The 18,922-nt window shown below is 36.3% G+C and overlaps 1 protein-coding gene across 3 annotated transcripts in view; it reads right to left on the bottom strand.

The window, feature by feature from the left end:
• The window catches only part of Parp1 (Poly-(ADP-ribose) polymerase), a 583,272-nt gene that overhangs the window by 60,051 nt on the left and 504,299 nt on the right, over positions 1-18,922 (bottom strand). For all 3 annotated transcript variants that reach the window (XM_090399735.1, XM_090399736.1, XM_090399737.1), the window contains exon 23: positions 2,680-2,741. In XM_090399735.1, coding sequence (XP_090255861.1) covers positions 2,680-2,741 — 62 coding nt within the window. The remainder of the gene's footprint in view (positions 1-2,679; positions 2,742-18,922) is intronic.

Raw genomic sequence — 18,922 nt, 5'->3', positions numbered from 1 at the left:
CCACAAAAGGGAAGGTGACAAGTGGAATACAACAAGGTTCTGTTCTAGGACTGCTGTTGTTTAATTTATATATCAATGATATAGTTCGTGAGAGGAGAAAAAAAAGCAATGTCAGGATGATCTAACACAATGCTATTGCAAGAGGATTTGAAGAGATTAGTGCTTAGGGCTGAAGAATGAGGATGCAATTTCAATGATGCTAAGTGATACTCTCTGCCCAGAGAAGATGGAATGAGGTTTATCACACTGGAAGAATTTTACTCCAGGAAGTGGCAAGGGGTAAGGATCTTAATGGATTTGGACCTGAAGTTTATCGGATATGTTGAAAAATTGTAAATGTTACCCAGAAAATTACTGCTATAATGCAAAGAACCTTGACAAGTACACATTAGGAGGTATAACTCTATAGTGCCTTATATGGTAGAACTATATGGGGTGGTTCAAAATTCCACGTATACAAACTTTAAGGGGAGGTAGAGAACATCAAAATCAACCATATTCACATAGGAAAACATGACCGGAAATGCCACCCAAAAGTGATAGGTGGCGCTGTTTGCCAGCGCTGACAAATTGGGGCTTCCTCATTCAAGCTTTCGACATTATATGAAGAACATGCGTCATTTTACAAACTTTGAGATGGCAGACATGCACTTCGTTTATGGACAAACTGCTGTACGAACGTATCGCGAAAGGTACCCAAACAGAGGTGTATACCACATCACCAAATGTTGTGCAATTGCATCAGAATTTGCGTGACTATGGATCATTCAGGGATCACAAGCATGATAGTGGCGGCCATGATCGATGCAAAATCCCACCATGGAAGAGGAGGTGTTGCATGCAATGGACAATAATCCAGAGACAAGCACACGTGCAGTTGCCTCTGCTATAGTAGTGTCTCGATCCAGTGTATTGTGCATTTTGCGCTCTGAGTCCTTACATTCATTTCATCTGCAACAGGTCCAGTTACTGATGGCCGAAGGTTATCCTCGAAGTGTGGAATTCGCACAGTGGTTTCTGCAGAAAAGTTCTGTAGACCGGATTTTCAAACTTCTGTTTTGTTCACGGATGAAGCTTCATTTACCCGTGAAGGGGTCTTCAATCACCACAATGCTCATGTGTGGGCCCATGAGAACCCACAAGTTGTGCGATCACATGCTGCACAGCAACATTTCACCATTAATGTATGGGCAGGTATCATCGCAGGTATCCTGGATTTACTGAACAATGTTCCAATGACTGTGCGTCAGCAAATGTGGTTCCAACATGATGGGGATCCAGCCCATTTTGGCATTTCTGTGCGTCAGTATTTGGACAGGTCCTTTGGGGCTCGATCGATTGGGCATGGTGGACCCATCGCATGGCTCCAAGAATCACCTGATTTATCGAGCATTGATTTCTTTCTGTGGGAGACCCTTAAAGTCATGGTGTATGAAATGCTTGTTGCCTCTGACATGGACCTCATGGCAAGAATCGGCATCGACGCTGCTAATATCCGGGAAACTTCAGGTATTTTTGAAAATGTATGGCAATCAATGCCTCGTCAGTGTCAGGCATGCATCACTGCTAATGGTCGTAACTTTGAGCACCAGATGTGAACCCATATTATGTATCCAACTACTACTGAACTGTTCAGTTACGCCTAATAAAGTTTTTTACACTACTTACTTTACTGCCTTGTGTTATTTCTGTATCTTTGTGTACCTGTTAGTGCCTTCTGGCATTTTCGGTCATGCTTTCCTATGCAAATATGGGTGATTTTGATGTTCTCTACCTCCCCTCAAAGTTTGTATGTGGAATTTTGAACCACCCTGTATAAAGCACTAATCAGGACACCTTTCAATTTCTGTGCACAGATCTGGTTACTTTGGTAAAGATGACAGAGAAACATTGAGAGAGAGTGCAGAGCCAAATTAAGACTATCTCAAGACACTGGTATGTTGAGTATGAGGAGAAATTAAGGTAATGTGGGTTACAGAGCTTGGTGGATTTTTATAATAGACAAGAAATTATACTCATGTTTTAATCCTATATCCAAGTAATCATAAGCAAATAAAGTTTGTGCATGAAGTAGAGCTTCGAAATATATGGACATTGGTACAGAGGTTATGCGAGTAAGGAAGCGAAAAGGAGATTTTTTGCTATGACAAGGAGAAAATGAGGGGAATATGCTCATATGCTGAATGTTTTCAAGGCATGGTACGAGAGTTATTATGATCTGTGAGTGCGTGACGACTCTTCAGACACCATGGAAATAATACCAATACTAAAACATTTGTTGCCATACAGAGTAAGGAAGGTTATTATATGCCCCCAGGCACTTTCTTATATATATTCTGTTTCTGTCTTATTCTTGTTCTGGAGTAGTTTAATTTCTACTACTGACTTGGCCACAATCATTCCTCCACTTCTTCTAATCACATATAAGCATGAGGAGCTGTTGGTCAACACTCTTTTCAAGCCAACTTCTCATCCTCTTTTATTTCATTTACCTGTCTGTTCTTTGAAGAGCCATCCATCCACTGTTCTTCCCAAGGACTACAACCTCTAGATAGTCAAGAATTCTTCAAGAGTTTTCTCAGTAAATCCAGACTTGTGGAACTGTTGTGGTATTGAATTTGAACCCTCATTTATGTAGGATATTAAAAAAAAAATCAATTACCAGTTATAATATTTTACCTTTAGTGCTATGCATATCTGGTGGCAGCTTAGTTATATAAGATGCATCAGTCTTTTCTAACCTACAAGAAAAAAATTTCAATCTTTGGTTGAGTAAAACAATAAGGTATTGTAAATTTTTTTATTAAATGTATTCTTATCAATTAAATAAAGCAATGAATTATAAAATTCTAACCACAAATTTTCTATAAATTTGTCATGGTGTTTCATTACTTAGTATGAAATGTTTAGCTAACTCTCTCTTCTCTTTCGATCTCCTGCATTGAACAATGGGTTGTGCTCCTCTGGTTTGGGTTTATTTACATGCATTTTTAATGGCTGTAAACTAACCATGGATTATGGAATGCAGCAGAGGAATGGCAAACCAGTTTGCCATTCCTCTTTCCTTTATCCTTTTGCTGCATACCCTAAAGGCAGTGTTATGTCTGTAAACAAGCATCCCCAGACCAGAATGTTTGCAAGTGGGAGAAAAATCCAGAATTCCCAGGAGGGAAAACACCCCGTTATTTCCATATGAGTCTGATTAACACACCAGGTGGAAATCCCTTATTAAAGTTAACTACATCCTAATCAGGATTCAGGTCTTTCCTAACAATGGGCATAATAGTTACTGAATGAGCTACAAAGGTTTTTTACAGGATACAGTGATATGTTATTTATCCAGTCTTCTAATCACTTTCACCCGCACTCAAGACCAAGTAAGACTGTCAAAGACGTTAGTCCATCAAATGACTCCAGGAACAGCTTTGTAACTATACAATGATACACTGACAAAGAATTTCTAGTTGTAAATAGATAACTAAGGAATCCTTGTACTTTTAATATTTAGTTCTGGTGATCAGCATTCCAGTATTTTTAAAAACATTTTCTATTTTCATTCTCTAAAAAATGAAATGAAAGAATGAAGTATAATCAACACTCACTATAACAAATTTGCTCACTACTGTTATACCCTGATAAGTTAGAATATAAAAATTGATGTCATCATGGCCTAACAGAGCAAACACCTGATAAAATAAGAAACATAAAAATATGCTTGGTATCTAGGTAGGTATGAGTAGTTTGAATACATTAATAAGAAAAGAAAGAATTGTGAAGTAATGAGATGTTATTTACTTGGTGTATAATTTAATATTGAATTAAGGTCGACATTATCTTTAGTATGAATTAACCTTTATTGTGAAAATACGTGCAAGAACCAGACCAACATAATCTGGGAAAACGTAATCTCGAAGTTTTTTTTTTTTTTTTGGGGGGGGGGGGGGGAACAAAGCAGACAGTTGCCCCAAGCAGTCTTGTGCTCGCGGAACATGATTAGAAGTGGCAGGAGAAAATCGGACAATATGAGGTCAGGCACACATGACGGCAAATTCTATGTGCCGCGTGAACAGCCAAAGTTACGGTGATGGCTGTTAGGGAGGAAGTATAAAAGGGTTAGAACACCCCCCCCCCCTTGTTTTATTAGTTTTCACCATGTGGTTGATCGGAGCTCTGGTTGCGAGGTCCATCACTGGCATACGATCGGATGGTTTTCAGCAGGAAATCTAATCCCGAGATACTGCAGCATGCTATGCCGCTTGGAACGCTGAGTATTTAATATTATTAATATAAATAATATTAAATACACATAATATCTCAATATTATGTGTATTTAAAAATGCTTAACAGGATTTAATCTATAGAGTAAAAGTTAACTGAGATTGTAAAGACTAAGATCATAGTGTAAGAAATATGTCTTGTATATAGTAACTTATATTGATTGAAAATTTGTTGGAGTTGTCTGTAGGTATAAGAGTTATCAGATATGATTTATTCCTTAGCTGGATTTTGAATGGAACCTTTTTACTTGTATTATTAGCAGTATGTATATTATGCTTAATAAACCTTGCTATTCTTTAACCAATTTTGTCTCTTTATGGAATTTGATGCACCACTTGTAAAATTAGTTACGAATCTGGGCGGGAGATTTATAGAAAATAATTCACGGTCAAGATTGCATATCATGTGTTATCTTTGTTCACTACTTGCCAACTTCTTGATTAACATTCTAATTAAACTAAAGGTCCTAAGTGGCGCAGCAGAAATAAATAAATTTTCTTAGGACTTAACGAGAAGTTGGTAATGAAGAGTCCGCCACATAGGTTTTGGCTCGACCCTCGGGCTATTCCTTTGTGACCCAGAGATACCACGTGCCACACACACACACATAGGCAAGACTTTAAGGAAACTCATAAAACATAAGATCAATCTACAGCAATCTACTAAACAGTTCCACCTACAGCTCTATACATACAATGCTATGTTAGAGAAAATTCACTACAGGAAACATCCATTGTATAGCAAACCATTTCCATGGTCCCTACAAGACACAGTGAGTGTCAATTGTATTTATTTTGTAGAATGTTATGGTTTGGAAGCACTAAATTGTAGCAGTACAGCATTTAAATTTGATCTCCAATATCTAAGATAAGAAAGTAAGAAAGATTATTTTGAAAAAGTCATGTTCTGCTTAATCTGGTTAAGGATTAAATAATTAGAATAGGGAGGAATGATTCTAGCTTTTAATACCATGTCTGATCCTCATCTTGAAGTAGATAAAATGAAAGTTAATAAAATTGTATACAAATAAAAGTGTGAACAGATTTATAAACAACTTTCCCATAAATTATTAAGGAAGCTTATGGGAAGGATGTCTGTAAAACATTCTGCAAATGATGAGCAGTTTGCTTTTACTTGTAACTGTAAGGTGTACAAAGTACAAAATGAAGTTGTACACTAGTAAGCGAAACATAATTAGATTTACCAAAGCAAGTTTATAGCAAGATTTTTTATATAACCTTTCGCAAACACACTTATTGTTTGGTTACTTATTTCATATCCAAACACAAGTGGTAGAGTAGTAAGTAAGTGGTACAACATTATTTACAACAAATTTAGGATACATTACAAATGAGAACAGCTTAAATTTGTTAGGTGAATTACACAGGGAGTAATAAGTAAAATATGAAGAAAAAAGAAACTATACATAAGTCATATACAATAAATATGGTCAGATGTTCCTCAGTATCTTGCACAATCAACTGCTCTTTCTGTGCAGGATATAAGGTCCTCTTTTCTGCAAGGTGATTGAAGAGGGGGGGGCAAGAAAGAAGGTGTTTGATGGACTGGGTTGTCCTGCACTCACAACTATCTGGTCCAGTAAGGTAGTCTCATCTGATGAGGTTTTCTTTGCAGTGTCCTGTTGTTCGAAGTCTGTTGAGGCTTTTCCAAGTATTCCAGTCCAAGTGGGCATCTCTTGGAAGATGTTTGGCTGATGGAATACCAGTATTATTCTCTGGGTATAGTGCAAACCATTGTTGAAGTCTTGTCTCTGGAGGGTTTTTAGGTGGTGGTTCAACAGTTGCTGGGAAACTATGTTGGGTTCTTAGTCTTTGGGACACTGTGGTCTGGCCAAATAGCGGGTGGCATTCATCATTCATTTGTCTGCTTCTTTCATCAGCTGAGAATGCAGATCTTCGAACTGAAGGGGGTGCAATACCAGCGGCATCCAGGTTGCTTAAGTGGCAGATTTCATTCAATGCTCGGTCAAGTTTTTCAGTATGGCAGGATTTGGACCATACTGGGCTGGCATATTCAGCAGAAGAATAGCAAAGGGCCAAGGCAGAAGATCTCAGTGTGCTAGGGCCTGCACTCCATTTGGAGGAGGTAAGCTTTCTTAGCATATTGTTTCTTGCATTCACTGTTGCCTTTGTTTTTTCTATGTGTGTTTTATATGAAAGAGTGCGATCGAGAGTCACGCCGAGGTAGATTGGGTTCCAGGAATGTTCTATATTAGACCTTCCTAAGAAATCTGTAGCTTCCTTATTGTTAAGGTGGAAAAGGCCAGTCTGGGTTTTCAAGGGGTTTGTTTTAATCGATTCCTGCTATAATATGTGGTTAGACTATTTAAGGGAAGTGACAGAGTAGTTTCATTGGGCTTGAAATTTTTTGATTGAGCAGCTATGGCAAGGTCATCAGCACAGATAAAATTTCTAGTTCCTGGAAAGATGGGGAGATCATTGACGTAGATGTTGAAAAGTAATGGTGATAACACACTTCCCTAGAGAGGCCATTTTTTGGGGGATGCCAGTGGCTCTTCCTTCCTCCCAGGTCCACAAAAAAGTATCTGTTTTCCAAGAGTGATTGGATCATGAGGACAAGGTGATAGTCTCTAGTTATTCTGTATATTTTATTTCTGAGTGTAAGATGGTTTATGGTATCATATGCTGCAGTTAGGCCTACAGAGACTGCTCCCATGGCTAGTTTTTGCTCATAACCAATTTCTATATATACCAAATGAGGTTGAGAATTTGTGATGTACAGGATTTGCCTAGTCTAAAACCAGCGTTCCATTAGGCTATTTAAAATTAATCGTTCATAGAGTTTAAAGAGGTCACTGAATAGTGATATAGGTCTGTAATTTTTTGCTTTGGTTGGAGTCTTCCCTGGTTTCAGAAAGGCCACAACAGACAGTTGGTATCCTTAGGATTTTGAGGCAAGTGTTGTATAGGTTTAATAACCACTCTTTAGTCCTGGATCCAAAATGCTTAATTTGTTGATTACAGATATCATCAAGGCCTGCAAATTTTCTAGGTTTTAATAGTTTTATGGCAGCACTGAGTTCAGTGATGGTGAAATCAAAGTCAATCATATTTTGTTCCTTACATGGGGTTCTAAGCATCTTATTTTTTTTGGTGCTTTTTAGGGAATTTTCCATTCAGCAGCAGCTGGTGAGCAATTTGATTACCTGTGGATGCTTAGTGAAATCCTTCCTAATTCTGTTGATAAAGTTCCATGCCTTTCTGCTACTATGGATCATATCAAGGGCTTCTATTTCTTTTTTCCATGAAGAACACCTTTCCTCTGCCATTTTAGAAGAACATAATTTTTCTCCTCATGGATAGTCTCCTCTGAGAAGTGGCTGGTGTTGTAAAGTTGTAAGTAATTAGCATATTGGGCTTGTATGTCACTGGAAAGGCCTGGAATGTAGTTTGTGCAGCATCCTCCAGGGATGTGTTTGGTGGAGATTATCCTCAGTAATTTTATGAATTGAGGATACTTTCGAGGGTTTGGAGGGACTGGTTCTAGGGAGCAGTCAACATCTTCCATGAAACCCTTCCAATTAGTTTTTTGAAATTAAACTGTCGTCTGTAAGGGTCTGTGTTAAGCATAATGGCTGGATTGAATTGAAGCATTATAGGTCTTTTTTGAGTATGTGGAATGGGATTTAAAACCTTTTTAACAAAAATGTTGGATATTTTTGAGCTAACAAATATGAGGTCAGTGTTATCTGGCAGATGAAAGCAAGGCTTCCAGTTGCCACTGTTGAAAGATGCAGGGAGTTTTGGATTATGTATCATGTTTCGAGAAAGGTTTTCAGCCCATTTTTCAACAAGTTTTCCATCTTCATTGGATTTTGTGTAACCCCGATTAATATTATGGCTGTTAAAGTCACCTAATACAACATTAGTCATGTATGCATTATTATTGAGGAGGATGTCGGGGAAGGAGAAAGCTTCTTCTGGTGGTTTATAAACTGAGGTGATTGAGATATTTTTAAATGTGATTGTAATAATCTCAATGATTCTGTTGTTCGTTGAGTCAATGAACGGTGGAATTAACTTTTCTTTTGTTAATATTGCACTTCCATATTTATCATGGGGTATCTCTTTGATAAGTTTCATGCCATGGATGTAAGGTCTTGCAGCACCTTCCCCTCTGTGAGTTTCCTGCAGGCAGAGCACGCTGCAGTCATTATCTCTGCAAATATTTGCAGTGAGATCTTGCCTGACACTGGAAAAACCTTCAATATTAAATGATATTAGCTTTACACCTGGCCCCAGGTGGGATCCTTTAGGGCAGGAATTTGGGAGCATTTTAGTTCGAACTTGCATTTGGTTGATAGCAGCTTACTACATTCCAGGCCTCTCCAGTGACATACAAGCCCAATATGCTAATTACAACTTTATAACACCAACAACTTCTCACAGGAGACTATCCATGAGGAGAAAAATAATGCCCTAATTTTAGTTACATTTAGGTTTAATCGAATATACGTTTGCTTCAGTTGATATCTGTTATTTCAAATGTACACACACACTGCTTGGAAAGAAGTCCTCATAGGCAAGTAATTGCAGTTAATAAGGTGAGGATTAAGCTAAGATTACTGATGGGTATGCATGTGGTACATTTCTGGTAAAGTTTGTTAAAAAAAAAGGTTAAAATGTTCTTTTGGAGAATAATAAAATAGGAATGATGTATAAAAAATTAGAAAAAAAATACAAAGCTTCTTGAAGCATGCTCATCAGTTGTTATATTTAGTGAGCAGCAGTTGGAAGTTGTATTTGAACTTCTGAAAGATGTCAATGGTCGGCAAACCACAGTTAGAAAACACAACACTAAAGGAAAATAGGATTGGGTTGAGTTGTTTGGAATTAAGGCAAGCAACTGGCCTTAAATCACTGCATGTGTTTTTCTATTCGGTTCACATGTTTTTCGGCAAGAAAAACCCAAGTTTCAGGTGTGTGTGTGTGGGGGGGGCCTTCCATCCTCGTATGAGAGGCTAACTCACCTTCAGGTGAAAAGCCCTGATAAAGACTCTTGGCAGCCTAGATGAAAGTACGATGCTGAAATTCTTTTCAGCAGTTTCATTAAATGAGGTGTAGAATTTTTTCTCTGCTCAGTTTCTGGCTAAACTATTTTTCTACAAAACTATTTTTGTAGAAAATAAGTTTAGAATGGAGTTTTTTTTTTTTTTTTGTTTTGTTTTGTTTTCTATTTCTAGATGAGATGTTTCTTAAAGTTGATTTTTCTGTTTTGGAGTTTGAGTTGACGTGGTTTTATATCATTTGACTAGAAGTTCAATGTCTTTACAATTGTAAATATCAGCCATGTAAATATGCTTTGACTGAATCGATTTTTTTCTATTTCATCCCTTCCTTTCAGCAATAACATTTGAGTTGAAATTCACACATTTCAATTAATAAATGGTATTTAAGTATTATATATAAATGAGGGAAGTGAAAGGCTCATTGCTAATAACTAAAATAACACCTGATGTGGAATGTAATGGAAGAAAAATCTTGGCTTTGTGGATAAAAGATTTCAAAAACTACATTTTCCCCAGTTTTGAATAATGTCAATTAGGTGCTGACATATGGCAGTCAACACTAACATAAACTTTCACAAAAGTGGTTGTCTTTTGTAAAACTGACCTAGATTTACTTCTCGATATACTGTATTTGTTTGAATGCAAGCACAAGGACTGTGAATTTTGGCAAATATGATTATTAAGTGCAAAATTCAAGCCTACAGAAATGTATCTGTGGCAATTGACAATTTTCCTACAAGCAGTGCCAATATTAATTACAGTCCACTTATATCAAATTCAGACTTTTACAAGAACACATTGTCCATTCCATCAAACAGCAATATTTTAAAAAGCTTAACATTGGAATTTTTTTACTCATTCCATGTTTTGAATGTTTGCTACTAACACTTTCAGCGAAGAGACTAATTATACATTGTGTAAGTATTTGTTTGGTGCACATTTATTTCACCAATTTGTGCCTCTGTGAGTGCAATTTAGAGAAGAGTGGAACATTGTGCCTTTGTTGTCATGACAAGGGGAATTCTTGCATGGGCTTTATCAACTGAAGGTGAGTTAGCCAATCTCATAAGAAAGTAACAGGGATTTTTTTCCCCCAGAAACTCAGGAGATAATGCAATGCTTTGTGGCATTTCTACGGAACTGACCGTTGCCTCTTTAAGCAAGACAATGTACTTTGTCATAAGGCTGCTGCTGTAACTGCGAGGTTTGTGGACATGAATATCACCACACTTGACCGATCTCCATGGAGACCTGATCTCAACCCTACTGAACATAAGTGGGATGAACTGGAGCATCGAGTGAAGTCTACGGACGTCTGCTCCACACCAATTCAGAACCTCTTACATGCATACAGGATGAATGGTCTAAAGTACCTATTTATTGTACACATGTGGAAAGTATGTTCCACAGGATTGCTACAGTCACTGCAGCGAAAGGAACTCCTACACCATATTAAAATAGGCTTCACTGCTGTATGTTCCTCACACTATGGTCTCCATTGACCTCTTTCCATTCAGCGTGTCGTGTAAGGGGAATAACATGCTAGCTTCAACAGCATCACGAGTTAATCCAATAAAAACTACAGTCCTTTTAGATAAATACCTTCACTTAACATGCCTTATGATTCACTTTTTTGCAAACTGTTCATTTCGTGAATTGTGATTTTTCAATGAATTGTTGGTTTTCAATGAATTGCCTTTCGGTAAATTGTGTTTTGGGGTGTTAAGGGTCAAAGTTATATAATTGAGAAGAGACCTCCACATAACCTTCAAAGGAATGCCGAGAAGTGACCAGGGCTTCTGACCTAATGTCCAATCATCACCTTCTTGTGGTGCACACTGTTAGGTATCTACCTGGGTACTGATAGACGAGGATGGACTAGCAATTTGGGATTTAGCCAACCAAATTGTATTCTTATTGGCTTAAACCAAAATTTCAAATGATGGTAAAACATGACAGAATTTCATGCCAGCTGGGGCGTCGCCTGGTTAAACAAGGGCCCCCGGTGTTTTCGCCAGGGAACCAGGGCAAACAGCGAAAAACAGCTACTGGAACAAATCCTAAAACTTACCCCAACTCAACATCAGCAGAGTTCAAGATTGGTACTATCAGCATAAGAAGCCTGAATGGCAAAGAAATCGAGCTAGCCGAGAAATTGGATAAATAACAGATCAATATAATAAGGGTGACTGAAATAAAAAAGACAAAAAACTGGTGAGATCTTTCTGAGCAATAAATACAAAATGTTATATTCAGGCAATGACAATCAAGGAAAAGAAGGAGTAGTCATAGTATACTAAATAAGAGGCTAATCTTCTTGAATAGCAGGCAGTCTCAAGTAGAGTGATGTGGGCAAATATGAAAATGGGGAACTGGACAATGAGACTTATTTGTGCCTATGGTCCCACAGAAAGTTCTACTAAGGTAGAGTTGGAGGAATTTTTTGAGGCTTTAGAGAAAGTAACTGGCACAATGAAAAAAGAAAAGTTGGTCCTTGTTGTGGATCTATATAGCAGAGTAGGAAATGATTGTCAGCCATACAAAACTTTTTTGGGAAAATTTGGAGAAAAGAGCAAAACTAATAATAATGACAAATACCTGTTGGATTTCTGCTCAGGACATGGACTGGTTATTACTAACAAAATGTTCCAACATAAAAATGTGCACAAATTCACATGGAGAGAAGCAGCAAGGAATAAGAAGAGGCTCATCGACTATGTTATTGTTGATAGTGATGTTTTCTCCCTTGTGTAGGACACCAGAGTGTACAGAGGATTTGAAATTGGAAGTGATCATTTAGTCTTGAGCAGGATAAAATTGAATTTTATACTGAAAAGAAGAACATGTAAGAAAGTTTTAAAGAGAATAAAAGTTGAGCAGCTCTCAGATGTGAACTGTAGACTAAAATACACAAATATTATTCAAGAAAAAATGAAGAAGTTTGAGAGCAGGAACCAAACTTTGGAGATTCAGTGGTAAGCCCTGAAGAACACAATGACTGATTCAGCCAGAGAAGCATGTGGTGAGGTTGTGTACAAGGATAGAAAAATCAGAACTCCATGGTGGACACAGGAAGTTAAAGAGGCAGTGAAGGAAAAGAAGAAAGCATATCAAAAGTTCCTGGCAAATAAGTCAGCTTGTACTCTTAGAGAATACAGAGACAAATGTAAGAAAGCTAAACACTGTGTAAAACTGGCTAAACAAAAGTCATGGGAGGATTTTGGCAAGAAGGTGGCAAGATATTCTGGAGGTTGTTGAAGAAGCTCAGAAATGGAGGAAAGAGTGCTGTAAAAGAAATTAGATACCATAAAGGTGACATGAAAACAGGAGAAAAAGATATCCTTGAAGTATAGAGTAATTACTTTGAAATGAAACAAGCAGTGATGACAGCACAGTGGTAAAACACACTGACCAGGCATGCGGTCAGGAATATATATCCATACTTGAAGTAGAAAAAGTCATCAAAAGCCTGAAATGTGGAAACTTTTCTTTTAGTGTTACACGGTGATCAGCATTCATTTAAAAATTTTATGGAATTTACAACTGTGCTAAAAAACCTTTTTATTATCCCGACGTTTCGATCTTCATATCAAGATCTTCATCTGGAGTGTACATAAATATACAAGACAAGCTGAGTTACATTATTAACTGTAAGCTAGAGAAACAATGATTTGATCACGTTATTCTACTGGCATGACCTCTAGTAAAAAAAAAAAAATTATAAATTACATCAAGCTAAATTTTTTCTTACAGATGGTTTTCTTTCAGAAACAACAATGTCCTATTTTTAGTATTACAATTATTATTTAAGATACTGGATTTTCTAGTCCTGTTTATAGTTGTTCTTAGTGAGGAAGGTTCTGTGGGTCGAATATATGCCTTCCATATGTTTGGGATTTTTAGACCATCATTACTGTTCAGATTGGGGTGGTTGATAATGATCAAGCTTCCTTAAATTTCCGTTCATACCATGTTTTAGTGTGATGTAGACAGCTAGTGTGTTTCTAGACAATTCTGTGTAAGGTATTCAGGGCATGATCCGAAAGGCCAGCTCACCATAATTATTATATTTAATGTGCCGTTTATGTTCTTTTTGTCTGACAGGAATTCTGCATCCTTTCTCCTATATATGGTATGTTGCAAGTAAAATAAATACGGTATACTTCAGGGTGGGCTAGTGGAGGGAGTGGGTCTTTGGATGAGTTGAGTAAGCTTTTTAATTTTGTGGGAGGTTTAAAGGTGGCTTTGAGGTTGTATTTTTTGTAGTACTCTGTTTATTTTGTCTGATGTTCCTTTGATGTAGGGAATGGTTATAGTTTTACTGTAGTCTGGTTTGTCTTTGTTTTATATTGGGGTTTTGTAGAGAATTGTGTTAATAGTGTTTAGGCAGTATCTGTTTTTTTTTGGAAAGTATTAAAGATAATTTTAAATTCGTCTTTCAGTGCCTGTTCACTGGAATAGATTGTACAATTCCTATCAGACAAAAAGAATATAAATGACACATTAAATATAATAATTATGGTGAAGCTGGCCTTTTGGATCATGCCCTGAATACCATACACAGAATTGTCTGGAAAAACACTAGCTGTCTACATCACACTAAAACATGGTATGAACGGAAATTTAAGGAAGCCTGTGAGATCATTATCAACCACCCCAATCTGAACAATAATGATGGTCTAAAAATCCCAAACATATGGAAGGCATATATTCGACCCACGGAACCTTCCTCACTAAGAACAACTATAAACAGTACTGTAGAAAATCCAGTATCTTAAATAACAATTGTAATACTAAAAATAGGACATCATTGTTTCTGAAAGAGACCATCTGTAATTAAGAATTTAGCTTGATGAAATTTATATATATATATATATATATATATATATATTTTTTTTTTTTTTCACTAGAGGTCATGCCAGTAGAATAACATGTGACCAAATCATTGTTTTTCTAGCTTACAGTTAATAATGTAACTCAGCTTGTCTTGTATATTTATTAATGCTCCAGATGATGATCTTGATATGAAAATTGAAACGTCAGGATAACAAAGAAGTTTTTTTAACATGGTTGTAACTTTCATAAAATTTTTAAATGAAATGTGGAAAGGCAGGAGGAGTAGATGATATTCGACCAGAAATGCTCAAGTATGGAGGTATAAAAGTCATATAGTGGCTGCACTGCTTAGTTCAGAAGGCCTGGACAGAGGGACGAATTCCAGATGATTGGAGTAGAGCTCTCAGAGTACCCATATATAAAAAGAGAAATAAAACTGAATGTGAGAAATACAGAGGCATTTCATTACTGAGTGTTCCTGGTAAAATATATGCAAGTGCACTTGAGAAACGGTTGACAAGGATTATGGAAGAGGAGCTTGGTGAAGTACAAGCTAGATTCAGGCCAAATAGAGGCTGTCAGGATCAGATTTTCACTTTACAACAGATAGTTGAGAAATCATAGGAATATAACAATGATCTGTATTTAAGTTTTGTAGATCTGGAAAAGGCATATGACAAGGAGCCAAGAGAGAAGCTATTTCAAATGCTACAGTTATATGGTGTTAATGGAGCATTATATCAAGCAATACTTAGTCTTTATTTGAGTTGTAAGTCAGCAGTTAGAATTGAAGGAAGTACAGGAAGATGGTTTAATGTTAAATCTGGTGTGTGTGACAAGGATGTACATTATCCCCTCTGTTGTTTATTATCTATATGGATCACATTATGAAGGAAAGTGGTATTAAAAATGATATTGAAATTGGAGATGCTAATGTCAGCTCTTTGCTTTATGCAGATGATGTTATACTTCTAAAACATCATCCGAAATTAGGCAGAAATGTTGAAAATATCAACTGTATTGTGAATGGAGAACTTATAGAACAAGTAAAACATTTCAGCTACTTAGGCACGATTTTTAGTATGGATGGTAAGTTAAATATGGAAATAGACAACAGAATCAACAAAGCTGGTATGGTAGGAAGTCAACTGAATAAATTTATATGGAATGAGAGAGAAATAACCAAAGCACTAAATTAGCTGTATACAAGACAGTGTTTAAACCAATTTTAACTTATGGATCTGAGAGCTGGGTTAGAAGTAAAACACTTGACCAAAGACTAGAGACTGCAGATATGAGAGTCCTGAGAAAGATTAGGGGCATGAATAGATGGCAGCAATGGCAACATCATACTAAAAACGAGGGTATTAGGAAAGAACTTGATATTGTCAGCATCCAGAAATGCATTAGCAGAGCTAATCTCGGGTGGTATGGTCACTTAAGCAGAATGGGAAAGGAAAGATTAGCAAAACAAGTGTTCTCTGCCAGGTTGACAGGAAAAAGACCCAGAGGAAGATCAAGATATAGGTGGATTGATACATAAAAAGTGCCTTAGAAGACAGAAATATAAGACCTGATAATATTGGAGTCTTGACATTTAACAGACTGATTTGGAGGAAAATTATAGATAGGCAGCTAGTAATGATGTAAATTTTTTTACTATCATATCATGTCATATCATAGCCGGCCAGGTTGGCCGAGTGGTTAGTGTATCCACTCTCAAACCAAAAGGCTGCGAGTTCGAATCTCACCGTGGGCATGGATGTTTGTGAAAATACTGGTGGTGGTGGTAGATGCTGTTGGTGTAGAGTAGGTACCCTTCCTCGATCAGTCTTTGGACTCCCTGGAGGTGTTATATAATAATAATAATAATATCCTGTACACTCCCCTTGAGGTATATATCAGGAATTTGATGATGATAATTATGATAAATTGTGTTTTCGATGAACTGCCTTCTGATTAATTGTTTTCTTGGCTAACTTTGTTCGATAAATTGGTTTTAGTGAACTTTCTAGATACCCTATAAGCTGACATAATTTCCCTTCTATATGCATCAATTCATTTATAATCACTGCCATCCTCATCTTGCTTCTATCACAGCATAGCAGCACACCTAGAATCTTTTACTTTCTTGTTTCCAATAACTCTTTTATCGTCTCTCTTACAATATTTTTCACCTTACAAGTTATGACTGCCAGCCAAAACAATTCTTTCACCTTACCTTTTTGCATCCTTATAACTTTGCTAATATCATTAATTTTTGCACCAGAGATACAAGATTCAGTCATGCTCTCACTAAATACTCTTCTTAGCATAGAATCACCATTAACATTTTTCTCCTTACTCTCCTTCTCATGCATTGTAACTGCATACCTTGCAGGTTTTTTTTTAAAGCTTTATTAATTATTTTTAATCATTCAATCTCACGTCATGCAAAAGACTCCATATAAGCATGCAATAAGCTGGTATGCATTCCAGATTGCATCTTTCTTGAATATTTTCAACTGCTATTCTGACCACTTATCTTATTTAACAATTTTCAAAATAATTAATCCAGATCATTTATCATACCTGTTTTGTTTGAAGTCTCTTTCCTCCATTTCTAAGCTTTTTAAACAGCAACCAGAACATTTACTACTTTCATGATATTTAATTTCCGCATTCTTTCTCAAGCTCTTCCCATGACTTTTATTTAGCTTCTATTACAAATGATTTAGTTCTTTAATAATTATTTGTGTATTATCTATAGACAACACATAGAAACTAATTTACCAAGAACTTTTAATGATTTTTTACTTTTCTAGGACTAGCTCTTTAAATTATTGTGTTTGCTATGAAGTTCGGATATTTCTAACCTTGCAGACAAATTTACTAGATGCTTCCCTAAATTATTTCATGTGTTCTTTAGATTTTTCCACTGGGTCTTGAATATTTAGTTGTTTTCAGATGGTCTACCTCTGAAAGCTGCTCAAAACTAAATGGTGATTACACTCTCGATAATAACACATTTCTTCAATTAACATGAAAAAACACAAGGGATGAGTAATACTATTTCTTTAAGTCCATATATTTCAACCTGAAAATTACGGGTCATCATTAGTAGTGACAACAGTTAATTACCAAATAGAAAGCAGATAATAGATGATTTGAAAAAGTAAGAGCAGTGTGATATTATACATAATGCAATGGTATAACTGAGGAAATATTGCAATATTGATAATTCATTAGCTCTTAAAAAATTACTGATGTGAAATTAGAATAACTTTCCCATATCTTAGATGGGAGAGGCAGTTGTTCTGATTTAAGTTCAAATTGTGAAGTAAAGCCTCAGCACTTTCTTTGAACAAACCTTAAAATTTAAACCGATGAAGTAAACATATGTTTCAGACCATAGGATGTTATGCTCTGTATCTATTCTGTGCTGTGCCAAGTCATATTTTTCAGATTAACTGTTGCTAATGTAAGATTGGTGTTCTTGTATTCTCACAGAGTGTCCAGTTGGTTCAAAGAATTATGACTGTCACAAGGAACTTGGAAAATACCATGGAGAGCCAGAGGAGACTGTTTATCTTTATGAGATAGAATCCATGCTGATAATTTGTTGATAGGAAGAAAAGCAGCCATAAATTGTATTTCTTAAGAATTCTGGAAATGGGCACTGAGATGCTAGAAATGTAAGGAATTGGAACTCAGCGTACTGTTTCATTGTTATTTCAGCTAGGATTATAGGAATTGAAAAGCTGTTGCATGGTCCTTTCTGAGAAGCCATTGAGTTTCATATATTGTGTGATGTTTAAGAGTTCTTGCTGTAATAGTTGAGGTGTATGGAGTAAGAGCATGTTGCAATAAACTTTTTATAATTCCAATCATCTGTGATGGATGGTGAGCTGATTGCTGTTGAATGTAGTGCCCAGTGAAAATAGGCTTTCGATAAACGGAAGTAATTATCTAAAAACAACAATTTGTTGTTTTTAGATAATTACCATTTCAACAGTAAATTTCATTAATGAATGTAGGTTGCTTATATTCAATAAAAAAAGTAGATGATGTGTCTTCATTATGGGGCCAGATAGCAAAAACATCATCTATATAACAAACCTAAAATGAAGGATGAGGGTGTATGGATGAGAAGTCATCTAAATGTTCTAAATAAATGTTAGCAAGTGTGGGGAGAGTGGACTTCCCACTGTGGTTCCTTCAACTTCAATGTAAACTTTATTCTGACAAATAAAATATTCGGAATGCATAACAAAGTCGAATATTTCACTATATCTTGTGGAAATCCTGAAAATAAATAGTGTATACTCAAGAGGTATATTTGTGAAGAGAGATTCTATAACAAAGCTAATCATTATATCAGTAGGTTGTAGGGAAACATTTTTTATTTTATCTAGAACATCATAAGAATTTTTAATAAATGAGTGCAAGTTGCCAATCTGAGCTCTCAACAGGTGTGCTAAAAGGTCTCCGGTAAAATAGCCTTTTGGCTTGTTATCGTAGTAATAACAACGTATAAGTACACCAGTTTAGAAATTCATTAGTAGAGGTATGTGTAAGTTCGGTTCACTTAAAACCTTGATATTCCAGGTCTACCTACTCACTGTTGAGACCTCAAAAAGGGTTGAAACTGGTCTGGGTAGTAACCTCTTCTCATAATGTAAAACAGTAATACATCTCCTAGGAGCTGCATTTTACATTATGAGAGAATATTAAGGATAGTGATGGAACCTGCTCCACCTTTGCTCCGAGTTGCACTAC

The sequence above is a fragment of the Typopeltis vanoorti genome, chromosome 10, assembly GCF_054136105.1.
Source record: "Typopeltis vanoorti isolate ZY-2024b chromosome 10, IOZ_Tvanoo_1.0, whole genome shotgun sequence".
In the NCBI taxonomy this organism is placed as follows: Eukaryota; Metazoa; Arthropoda; class Arachnida; order Uropygi; family Thelyphonidae; genus Typopeltis; species Typopeltis vanoorti.
This window is presented reverse-complemented; position numbering and strand designations above follow the sequence as displayed.